The 12,972-nt window shown below is 39.9% G+C and overlaps 2 protein-coding genes across 2 annotated transcripts; one reads left to right on the top strand and one right to left on the bottom strand.

Annotated features, from left to right (window-relative positions):
* Nucleotides 1-1,526: 1,526 nt before the first annotated feature.
* LOC137580066 (uncharacterized) lies at nucleotides 1,527-1,967 on the bottom strand. The gene is made up of 2 exons (XM_068293980.1): nucleotides 1,940-1,967; nucleotides 1,527-1,864 (listed from the first exon to the last, which is right to left on the bottom strand). Exons 1-2 carry the CDS (start codon nucleotides 1,965-1,967, stop codon nucleotides 1,527-1,529), a joined length of 366 nt encoding a protein of 121 aa, XP_068150081.1.
* Nucleotides 1,968-2,643: 676 nt separating this feature from the next.
* LOC137579983 (ras guanine nucleotide exchange factor B) lies at nucleotides 2,644-4,041 on the top strand. The gene is made up of 3 exons (XM_068293894.1): nucleotides 2,644-2,777; nucleotides 2,842-3,768; nucleotides 3,839-4,041. The coding sequence occupies exons 1-3, from the start codon at nucleotides 2,756-2,758 to the stop codon at nucleotides 3,907-3,909; spliced, it is 1,020 nt and encodes a 339-aa protein (XP_068149995.1). The 5' UTR covers nucleotides 2,644-2,755; the 3' UTR covers nucleotides 3,910-4,041.
* The last annotated feature ends 8,931 nt before the right edge of the window (nucleotides 4,042-12,972 follow it).

Here is a 12,972-nt window from a genome sequence, read left to right as displayed (position 1 = left end):
GGTTGGGGTTGGGGTTGGGGTTCTGCTTCTGGTTGGGGTTCTGCTTCTGGTTGGGGTTCTGCTTCTGGTTGGGGTTCTGCTTCTGGTTGGGGTTCTGCTTCTGGTTGGGGTTCAGCTTGTGGTCGTGGGCCTGGCGTCGGTGTCGGTGGGGAAGATGGCGGCGGTGGTCCCTCTCCGTCACCCCCACCACCACGTTCAGTTTCATTCTGCACTGGCTCCGCCTGCTGTAAGCGATCCAAATTGGTTCCTTCATTCATTTCCCGATATCTAGCCATCCGTGTAAGCTCCTCTTCCAGCATACGCATCTGTTCCATAGATTCTCTCATCAGTTTTCGCAAAAACAAAAAAAAAAAAAAAAAATTTGGAAAACTTACTCGTCCACGCTTTAACTTACCTTCGCAATGTATTCCTGACGCCATTTAATGGCAAAAATGATAAAATAACTGAAAAAAATCATCAGAATTGGTGTCATCACGATGGTCATCATGTGCTCGTCCAGGAACATCAGGATGCTATGGAGCTTCAGTATGAACCAGCAACCAGATTGGAATCTAAAACAGAGTGGATGCATTTTTACGCGTAAATCAAATGGGAGTGGTCCAACTCCTGCTATCATTTGCTTTCTAACGTTTTCTTTTGGATAACAATTTTTTCGCGCAAAGAATTAGACAATATCGCACGAAAAAAAAAACCCCGAAATTACGAGAGAAAAATTATATCAATAAATATATTTGGTTCGGTTGTGAAAAATTGTTAAAAATATCCAAAAGTAGATACGACTGGGTCAGTACACAGAAGTATACTGATTCTATAAGGGGCTGAACTTAGGTAGGTAGACTTTTTCGACTTGACATTAGATAGCCCCGGCTACGTGATCACAAAAAACAAACAAAAGTGATTTGGAAATGTCATAAAGTAATAATGTTTTAATATTGGAGTGCTTTGAGTTGATAAGTGTCCCAAGATCGCATTCGACCACGAATTGGATGTGGTCTTCAAAATATTCGTTATGTATTTTCCAGATCCATCCTGTGTTGAAGGATTTTGGATCACAGAAAGGTTAATTTATTTGCGATTTTGATGTAAGACACATTTTTCCCCTATATTCGAAAGTTATATCTTATTTAAATGCTTTAATTAAATTTAATTTCAAATCGAATTGTAAATCACGATTGAAAAGAGAGGACACAAAAGGCCAATAAACAGCGAAATATTTCTAAAAACCTTAATTTCATGATGCTCTAACTTTATCAACTTTTTTTCTTGTCTTTAATATTAAGTCAGAATAACGTTAAGCCAATTGTTTAAGTTTGCATTATTTTATTTATGTTGGATTTCTAGACAAAAAAAAAATATATATAAATATATTTATATAAAGGAAACAAAAGGATAGAAACAAAATCGGCTTATTAGTTAGATTTGCTTTTTAAGTCAGTAAAATTTCAATCAAGTAAACTTGGAGAATTTGTTCATCGACCAATTTACAGACTTAGTCATCCTATTTATATGACAGACACAACGATTGGCTATTTGGTTTGCAGTTTCAGCTCCTTGCGTTCGGCTTCGGAGCACATGGGTGCCCAGTTTTCGCGACAACGCCAATTTTCAACGGTATTGAAGCGCTTCTGGGGATGGCGGCAGTTGTATGAGGACATCGTGCAGGTGCTGGTGAACATTTGCAGGCATTGGCCATTGTGGGCGCAAACCGGCAAGTCCTGATCCGTGCAATGGAAGTTGCAAGCGTCTGGCACACTGGTCAGCTCATCCTCCCAGACAAGCTCACCATTGGCATTGATTACCAAATCGTGGGCCTTCATCATGGGCATCACTTTGGCCTGGACCGAGGCATAGGCACATACGCACACTATGGATGGATGGATGGATAATGCTACAGTTTGAGAGTCACTGCACTGCAATGGATTCACACTGGGACACTTACCCACAGATAGCAGCAATAGTTGATTCATTTTTCGCTTTCGTTTCGAGCTGGTTTGTGGTTTAACCTAACTGCTGTTGGATCAGCAGAAACTGTTGAACTGTTGCCTTCCTTTGGATCCGACAGAGTTTTTATACTTAACAAAATGTATTCAAAACTTTGTCAGCAGATAATCCTTTATTTCAACACCTGACACATCTGGGCATCGCATCGACTTTGTTATTTTTGTTTCTTCAATTAAATGTTCCAAAAATAACAAAGCGCCAAAAGCAAACACAAAAATTTACATACAAATATGTGTGTTTGGGTATTTTGTTTTCGATTTTCGCCATTCGTTTTTTCACGTTTCACCGAAAAGTATGCTATATACTTTAGGAGGCACTGTGTGCGGGTAGATTTGGGAAAATAAATAGTTCTGATGGTTAAATTTCAAATATTGCCCATGTTTATTTATAGCCTTTATTTTCCTACATCGAAAATAAATGGCGAAAAATGCATTATAACAATAAGGAAATGTATTGAATGCAAAACGACACTTTCAAAGCTGCAGAGCTTGACCAAACGAGTTCTGGGCAAACAAAAGGCATCCAATTTACATAAAATTCTCATATCATCAGAACATTTTATGACATTGGGAACACATTTGTGAGACTAACACGAGAGACACAAGAGATATATAAACTGAGAACAGAAACTGAAGATGTCACAGAACATCGACGAGCGTTGTAAGGTATTGAAGTGGAACTGTATACAGACACATTTATATATATTTATATCTCTTGAATATTGAGCCACATTGAGATACATTTTCTTGGCATAATGAAAAGTCTTTTAATTTTGGGTAAGTTTTGCGATTTTTCTCTTTTTTTTGTTGTATCTAAATGCTTAATGTCAACATTTCTTAGGTTTCTTTTTGTGTGTTGGCTATGCTGCTGCTGCTACAACAACAACAACAACAACAACACCACCACCAACGACAACAACTAAAACAACCGAAATCCCAGAGCATATACAAACGTTTATAACCAATCACATCAATCAGGTGCTTCAACAAGTGAAGAACAAACCACATTCACCACCAAATACATTAACTGGACACGTGCAACAGGAGCAGCAAGTAGGGACGCCAGTGGTTAAACCGTTTTCAGGTCTCCTTCCACCAATTGCACACTCTAGTTCTGAGCATACCAATGCCAATGACAAGCCAAAGGTTGCACATACGTTGCAATCTGGCCCACAATCGCTGCAAACTGATGATCCACAGGTGAGAGTGATAAATCATGTGGCAACGGCCACCCTGCTGCAACGCGGACAGCCTGTGGTCCAGAATAAAGTCGTCATGCCGCCCGTATCCCAAGTTGTGGTCAGTTTACCTGGTGAACAGCAGACACCACCAATAAATATAGCCGACAAGGTGCATCAGTTGCAACATCATGTCAACTATGTGATGCAACAGGCACAAACTCACATACCACAGGCCCTACAGCAGGCCATCAAAGAGAAAAAGAAGAAGCAACAGGAGCAGCAGCAAAAAGAGAAGGAGCAATTGGAGAAGGATCGCACGAGCACCACCAGCACCACCTCAACTCCCATGCGGTCGAATCAGAAAAATGCACGTTCTATTACCATGCCTTTCGATGCCTCGAACATGATTGAGGCCGAGGACATTCCCGATATCCTGGAGACACAACGTCGTGAAATGGATCTTGGTAAATGTAATTTCGATTGTCCTGCCGAGTCCTTAACCATTTGTGCCACAAATGGCAAATGTGTGGTCAATTTTCCCGGTCAATGTGAATTGTCGCAATGGAATTGCTTCAATACCAAAAATGGTAAGAAGCAACAACAAAACTAAACGAAAATCCATGTGCCCTCTATTTAATTTGTTATGTCTTCTTATAGTATTTCATCAAGTCCATGATGCCGATTGCCAAAATACAATCAAATGCTATCAACGTGATATGATGATGTAAGGAATGAGTAACGAATCTATTCTATATATAATCAGCTTACATTTATATACATACATAAGTCTATACATATAAACATACATATATCTATAATGGAAAAGAATTGTAAATGTTTTCATACACACATATATTTGCGGGCACAAATAAATTTGATTAAATTTTAGTTTGTTTCTACTTATTGGTGTGGCTTTTGTGCCATCATCTGCCTCATCATCATCAGCTGCTGCTGCTGCTGCTGCTGCTGTTATCTGCAAATTTTCGCCACACTTTCACTTCTCAGACGACAATCATCCAATTTGTCAAAATGGCTTATTAGCGGATTTTGGCCAACTTGAGACGGCAAATAAATGTCGTTTGCCAATACACACACACACAGACACACACCCAGACAGAGACAAACGCAAATATAAACATGCTAAAGCAATCTCGATGGACAGCTGTGGCACTTCTTTGGGGCTACATTTGGAGCAATTTGCCTTCGATTCTGTTTTATTTTCTGTTTTTTTGGCTTTTGTCGTCGTCGTCGACGTCGTCTTGGTTGTTGTTTTTCTCGTTTTGCTCTTATCAAATCTTTGGCATGCCAGGAAAAGTCTCTTGGACTGGTCCGCCTGTCAGCTACACATTTGCGATATGGTCGAGACATTTCTAGAATTGGAGCCCCAAAGTTGGCTTTTTGGTTATATTAAAATTCCATTTATGGTTTACGCAAATCATCTTTATTCATTCGTTATCGATGACCAACCACATCGCCCGCTCGACCCTTGTGTGTGCCCATGGGCCGTGTTTAAAATTCCGCCATAAATGGCAATGGAAATGGCAAATCCTCCAGCCCAAATCATGTTAAATCTACGACATCTATTTGCCTTTCGGGGCCCATAAATTTCACATTTTTCAATTCCGCCTGTAGAGATTCAGCCTCTTTGCTCCTCCCTCTTATATATTTATTTTTTTTGGAGTGCAATGTTCTACAAATGTTTGACTTAGTTTCGCTTCATCTGCTACTTGCCGCCTGCTGCGTGTCTGCCACGCATGCGCCCAACTTCTACCAACTCCAAAGTCTTCGTCTTGGTCTCCTTTGCTCCAAAATGATATATATGGAGAAGAAAGAGAGAGAGAGAGAGAGAGGGAGAGAAAAACGAAAACTTGCAGAATAAAATCCGTTACCTTTTTCCTGGTCTTGGCTTATCTTTCTTGCCGAATGAGCTGATGGTGTGTTTGGTTTGGTTGGCTACATTTACTACCTGAACTGCATCATACACTCAGAGAAATTGGCAACAAAAACGACTTTATAGACAGTCTTTTCCTTCAATTTGTTGTAACTTTGATATCGAATTTGTATTGCGTTTTCTGTCATCTAAAATTTCTAGAGGTTTCCGAAAACAATCGAAAGTCTTGTCAAATTAAAATGTTGCTTTTTTCGAAATTTGGATTTAGGCTTTCTTACTTTTGGCCAGTGTAATCTGGAGTGGAGCGCTTAGCTTTAATGCCAAATGCGTGAGCTGTGGGCCGTGCCACAGTTTGATAGCTCGGATAGCTTCTGATGCTGCTGTTGGAGTTGGAGTTAGAGTTGGTGCTACATACATACATACGTCCAGCTTCTCTACCACATGGTCCATTCCAGGCAGCGGAAATGCAATTAACACTTTGGGCCGTAATTGCGTGCCAAATGCATTTGGCTTTGGTCTGTCTTGGTCTGGCCGGCCGTCTCTGATGCATTTGATTTGCTTTGCTTTGCTTTGCATTGCCTTGGTTTTCGGGGACTAAAGAGAATTTTGCGGCATTTTGCGTCTGGGGATCGGGTGAATGTGGAGCCTTGTTTTGATTCGCTTGGCTCATTTGCAAGAAATGTGCCTATAAATCAATTTGGCAATGCATCTATACGGTACTTGGGATTTTTAAGTTTAACCACAGACAGACGGACAGACAGACTGACTGAGAGAGACAGAAAGGGAAGAAGAGAACGGTAGAGATCATCTTTTGATGAAATACGCATTGCAATTTCTTACATTACGTTAATTCTGTTGAATGTTCTTAACCCCTCTCTCTGCTGCTTTATCGGCCTCGTTAGCTGGTTAACTCACACAAATTACCCATTGTCAAAGATTTAAATGCAAATGCCAAATTAACAACAATTTACCAATTCAGGTTTCCACCTCTCAGACCTCTTTTGGACTGTTTGTCCGACTGGCTGCCTGCCTGCCTGCCAGTTTGTCTGTCTGTCTGGCATATATTTCCTGCATTAAACGTCACAATTTACCATCATCTACAACAATGTTTCTGCTGTTCGTTCGTTCGTTCCATTTTTTTTTTGTTTTTACTGTCCTGGCTTGGCTTTTAATTTAACTGAAATTAATTGAGTAATTTGATGGGAAATGCCGCGTTGCGCATTTACAATAAAAAAAAAAAAAAACAAAAAGAGAGGATGAAAAATTCTAGCTGGGAGTGAGAATTTTTTGTTTTTTGTTTTTTTTTTTTGGGACGTAAAGTTGCAAATCGGAATGGTAATGGTTAGGAGAATAAGTTGTTGATGATGCTGATGAGGGGAGCGGGTCGGCAATGGGAACTGTAGCAGATGGAGATTATATGGCTGCCAGGCAGAAGCGGCTTCTGCCAACAGAAACAGAAACAAGGCCAACACACAGACAGCAAATTTAATATAAAGCATATTAACTTTGATGGCCAAATGACCGCGAGGCTAAGGGCCACAACAAATGATGAGGATGAGGATGAGAATGAGGAGATTTATTTTCCTCCAATCATCCAGTCCTTTGTCCAGTTCTGTCCGGGCGTTGGCGTTGTGGAGGTTTCTTTTGGTTTTTTTTTTTTTTTGTTTTTTGGAAATGAAGGCATGGTCCAGCACATGTTTGATGATGATGATGACGATGCGCGCTTTTGAAGTTCAAAAAGGCAGTTATCGCATAGTGGAATCAAAGTATTTGTTTTTTGGGTGAAAGTTGAAATAGAAAATTGTCTTAAATGTTTAATCTTTGAAATATATAAGCACAGCGAAAGTAAAATTATTGAGGTTCTTGGTTTGATGAGTTATTATTAGTGAGAAACACATTTCCAACTATATTCAACTTTGAATATATTTAACAATTTGACGGAAGCCTTATTGCCCATTTCAGGAGCAAAGGGAGTTCATTCAATCTGAGATTTAGTTCACTTCATTTAAGAATGAGGATCCATATGGCCTTTCTTTTTAAGCCCTTGACATGTTGAAAAGGTTAATCCCTGTTTAATTAATTAATCTATAATTATATACTAAAATTATACAATTTTTTCTACATATTTTTGATTCTATTCCATTTGAAAGTTGGTAATGTTTTTGGGCCCTCTCATTTGCATTAGGATCTGGTTATTTTGCATATGAAACCAATGTGCTACCAATTGGTAGTCGTGGGTTCCGAAAAGCTTTTGAGCGCTGCCAACATGACAACCGTTTAAAAAGGTTTTATTTACACCGAAGACAGGCGCAAGCCGTTTTGATGGCCAAGAAGTGGGAGAATAAAAAAGAACAAGACAAAGAGCCAGAGAAGGACAGAGAGAGAGAGAGAGAGAGAGAGAGAGAGAGAGGGAAAATAGCGAGTATAGGAAGATGAGGGGTAAAAGGTAGTTTAGATGTAGATTGCATGATCTTCCTTCTCTCTTGACCACGTTCAGTGCAATTAAGTTGCCAACAACTTTGAAATTATGCAATTATGGGTATGAGAAATTGCCTGGAAATTACATGAGGGACTTGACGAACCGCAGAAACGGTGGCTCAAGAAGAGCCAAACGAAGGAATGGGACCAGCAAAAGCAGCAGCAGGAATGATAGAGCGAACCAACGTACGAACGAACAAGAAAAAGACCTAAGAAGACAAAGATGTGGAGAAGTCCGTGTTTCAAGTGCTCGCGTTAGTCAGCCTACTTGATTATTTATTAAAACGAAAGTTAAACAGCGAAAGGAAGCAATTTTCCATATAAAAGAAGCCAACCAGAGCCCGGGAGCTGCCGTTGTCGCTGCCGTTGCCATCGCTGCTAAAGTAGTAGCCATGTGTCTATGCCCAGTTCCCAGTTCTCTTCAAGTCTGTCCCGCGTAATTGCCATGTTTAAAGTGTGATTAATTTGTAATCATCAAAAAGGCAAAGCAGCAGCAGCAGCAGCAGCAGCAACAGCAACTGCGAAGCTGGCGCAAGGAGCAAATGTTTGCATTTTGTGTATAGTAAAAAAAAAAAGAGAAGAAAAAGAGAAAAAAAAGGCATAGATGAAGAAAATGGAAATGAAAATCTAGGCAGGGAATCACTTTAGGGCACTTGAGTGTACATAGAAAGGGACGCGGCAATGCGGAACAACTACATAGAAACTGGGTCCACTTCAAGTGCGTGTGTGTGTGTGTGTGTGTGTGAGTGTGTTTAAGTGGTCTAAGTAATTGAGTTTGCTCTGTTTGAGGCGTTGGATGGAAGTATATGAATAATAAGCCACGAATATAAGTCAAACAAATCTAATGTCAGGATAATTTAAAACTTAAAAATTAGTAATCAATCCTTAATCACATTATTTTCTTCGTTTTTCTTTCCTTTTGTCAATTCCTCCTGGCAATTTTCAGTTTTCATTAGCTGAGAACTTTATTAACACCCATAACAAAAACTATAGAAAAAAAGATACGATAATACACACACACACACACACACATGTGTATAGTCTGGGCTAATTGCATAGAGAGTTGAAATGTATCTAACAGATCCATATAAAACGAAAGAAGAAACATTGCCATTAATTACGCTGAAGTATAAATCTTGTTTATGTGGCGAGAGAGGGTCAAAGGGGGCACTGGCTATGGAATTGAGGTTGGGTTGGGGTTAGGGCGGCAAACAAAGCAGGAAGAACTCGCCAAGAAGTCCAAGAGAAGTTTCACCATTGCTCATCCAGGACCGCCTGGCGCGCCTGCTCAGTTTGGCTTTCCTGCAGTTGTTTGGCTGTGGCCCAAACGTTCTGCGAATGTCTCAAATAATTACAAGCTATAAAAATTTATGAGCGCCAAAGATTTTTGTGCCCACAAAATGCGTGTGTGCCCAGAGACTATCCGCCATGACTATGGCTCTTTGGCCATAAAATAGTCGCCTCAATTGTCCAATGTCCAAGCTGGGATCCGCAAGCTACTCCAGGCTCTATGGGCTACCGGTTTTTCCTCTCTATCTACTCCTCTTCATCGCCTGTTTCTGGCTCTATCTCTCTCTCTCTCTCTCTCGTTGGCCTTTTTTTTGCGGGCTTGTTTTCAGCTTTTTTATGGTTTTGATTGGAAATTAAGTTGTGGCTCTTTACGTTTGGGCCATGTGTTAAAATTCAATTAGAAAAAAAAAAAAAACAGCGCTTGCTTTTGGGAGTTGGAAATGTTTTGTACAGTTGCGCATTGAGTTGTGAGTTTGTGTCCCATAAATAATGAAATTCGCAGTATTTATCCATTGAATTTTTAAGTTTGACCCAATTTTTAAGTGCCATGGGAACGCATGGAACATCAAATCTTCCTTTCGCATCCTCGATCACACCCAGAGTATGTTTGACCATTTCAATAGTTTTCATCTCAAAGTCAACCTACTTACCATCGCCCCGCATTGATGGCTACATCATCATGCTCTTCCACTTAATTTACGTCTAACTGTAATCGAATAATATATCAGGTAGGTATGTAGGTAGGTAGGAAGGTAGCTAGCCACAAAAACCTATACCCATGACTGCCGATGCGGCAGATGCCAAACTATGTGTCTCGATTCATGTCCCCAAATCCCCCCTCTTGATGTTACTCCTGGGCCGACCAAACCTAACGGCACGACAACCTTAGTCAAAAGCTCAGGCATAAAATCAATTACATTTGACAAATGAGCAGCTGACAAGCAACGCAGTGAGGTGAGGGGACAAAACCAGAGTCAGGGGCTAGACACAGTGCGGCGGGGTGGGGCATCTAGGTGAGCCAGTCAGCCAGGAGGGAGCATGTGTCAAAGCGTCCCAAAAGCGTTTGCTGCCCTGCAGGCATTTTCTATGCGGCTGCCACAGTGTGGCCAGATGGCATAATTTCGAATTATCAGCATGTTTTTTGTTTCGAATATTCTTAATAATTTATTTATTGAACTTGACTGAAAGAGTTCACTTTGCAAACAACAACAAAATATAAGATATTACTAAGGCTTGAACTAAATTTCTCAGGCTTGTTCTGGAGTATCTAAAGAGAACTAAGGATAATGTAGTGAATAATGAAAGAAATTATATAATAACCGATAATACTATGAATGATATAATGAATGAAAAATATCTGTGTATCTTATCGACTTCTAAATGTGTAAAAAGTGGGCGTGATAGAAACTGTAAACAAACCTTATTTGCAAACATACTAGATCAATTTATAGAGAGTATCAATTATTTTCGTGCTCTGCTGATCAAGGATACATATGTATATATATGGGATCGGAAATACTTTGTTTTGACTGCTACATAAAATTAAGTACTAAAAGAATGAAATAAACAAGGAATGATATCATCTACATTGTTTGGATTGAGAAATTGGTCAATAATAATAACAAATGAATAGTTTTAGATGCTTTCCATTTACAATGTGTGTGTGTTCCACTGTGCATGTTAGTCGCGTTGCAATCTCCATGCTCAACATGTAATCTCTGGCGTTTCAGGGCACGCGGCCACATTCACATTCGCCGCACTTCCCAACCATTCACCAATTCATCCTCTCGATTCCCTCGATTCTCTCGATTCAGCAATCTCTATCCTGGTGAGGCGCACCATCAGCTATCAACCGTCTAGCATCCACCACTATGTACTACTCCTATTGCTACTGCTAGCATCCCCACCTGGTCGTCACATGAATTATGTGACTTATTAAAACGTCATTCGAGCTGACAAGTTGCCGTTGCCACCGTGTGTGAGTGTGTGTGTGTATGTATGTGCGACTAGTCGATGGACTTGGGTTCAGTTCAGTTTAGTTTACCTTGAGCAGGAAACTTCTAATTGTTATGTTCTTCATCCTCTATCCTCCATCTGTGATGGCATTTGCTTTATTGTATGTTTCATGCGGTTGAGTATTGGCCTTTTGTTTATGTACCTTGGCATGCCGACGTAATCAATGAGCCACTCAGCTGTCACTTGTGCATGGACTTTATCAATTTGCATTTCTAATTTTCAAAATTGATTGGTTTACCAGTCAGTTGGCATAGACACACAAATCCATAGACACTTATAGATACAATAAATTCCTAATCCTACCCACATATGTACTTGATAATAGATAATACTTTTAAAATGACTAGTTAATTCACAGCCTTTAAATTTAAAGCCACAAGCCATTCTCGCCTGGATAGACTGAAGGTGGAAGTGTTACACATGTTTCAATTACACTTTAGATCACATTTCTTTTTTTTGAGGGGGGCGACAAATGTCACACGTCATAAAACGAATGACTGGAACAAAATAAAACAACATACACATAATTTGTAGGGCTTTATTCATTCACTTTTTTTATGTGTTTTGTTTTCTTCTGCGTCCCTGTGACTTACTTTGGGTTGCATTAATTAAATATAATTAAAACGTGTCAACCGAGCTTGTCATAACAAATTCTTCGTACATTGAAATTACACTCCGCCTTCTGAAGGCTCCGGCTATAATTTCTATGCCTCCTTTTGCTCTTCACCTGACGACAAAATGGCTCATTAAAAACTTTTATGCTGATGAGATGAGGCTGAAAAGTCGGCTGAAATTCAACAAGAACAAAAAAACAAGAAGAAAACTTTGGCCAGAAGATGCGGCTAAGAAAATATATGCGTTTAGTTAATTAGAGGCGTAATAATGCAGAGACATACACCCGCACACACACACACACACACACACACACACACACACTGACACACTCAGATACACATGTCGAGGTAATTGAAGGACCTACTGACACACATACATATATTTATAACTTGTACTTACATCACCCTCGAACACACATAAAGTGACTACACTCATCCTCGCACACTCACACACACACACACACTCAAACACTCAAACTTGGTAGGCAGGGTAGGCATCATGGCTGGCAGTGCTTCGCATTCTTTTGCCACACCTGAGAGCAGGAAATGAACACATCTATCTAATTAGAGATGAGCCGAGCTAAATCACTATGATCACCATTTCTGTGACTTTTTAGCCAGTTGTCAAGATTTTACAGCTGCTGTGACGATGCTTCATGGCATTTTAAGAGTAATCATTGGACTGACAAATTGAATTGAGTTACTTTCGATTTCTGATAGCTAATGCCAATTAAGAAAATGATTTTAATTGAGATAACAACTGAAGAACTGCAGCTACAACTCAAGGATTTTGTTCATAGGATATAAGGAAATGTTTCCATGATAATCAAAGAGAAAATGCTTCTCGTTTTGTTTCTCCATTCTTCTTACAACAGCAAGAGGACTGCTAGAACTATCAATTATCAAAGGGTTTATTAAAACCGACTTGTTTTACATAATATCTTAGCTAGTATCGTATATTCCATTGCAAAGTTACTTTTATGTGAAAGCTGAATCGGAAATAAAGAAAGTAACTGTGACTTTGCTTCACCTGTTTTTAATTAACTTTGACAATTATCATCTCTAGTGCTGCCAGAAAAATCGGCCAAGCAACCAAACGACCGGCCGACCCATCCACCTAACCACCATTGATGCATATAACGTTTGTCAGGAGGTTGATATGTCTCCTTCCTTAGTACGGGTTCATCTTCATTCCGTGTCGCTCCTCTCCCTGGCTCACCCTCCTGCTCTGTCTTTCGCGTCGATTCTCTTTGGCTTACTGTTGAACAAACACACCCGTGGGTGTCGTTAATTGAAATTATTATACTTGTCTGTGGTATCATAAATGCGACTCGTTAAATTTGTATGTATGCTCGTGTACGGGTGACACTTAAACACAGATATACACACACCCATCCATACATCCGCCCACACACACACAGATATCCACCCACTCATACACACACACACAAACAGAAATATAAACAGAGAGACATTCGCTTCAGCTCCTGTTCCTGTTTCTG

The sequence above is a fragment of the Drosophila tropicalis genome, unplaced genomic scaffold, assembly GCF_018151085.1.
Source record: "Drosophila tropicalis isolate 14030-0801.00 unplaced genomic scaffold, ASM1815108v1 contig_805, whole genome shotgun sequence".
NCBI lineage: Eukaryota > Metazoa > Arthropoda > Insecta > Diptera > Drosophilidae > Drosophila > Drosophila tropicalis.
This window is presented reverse-complemented; position numbering and strand designations above follow the sequence as displayed.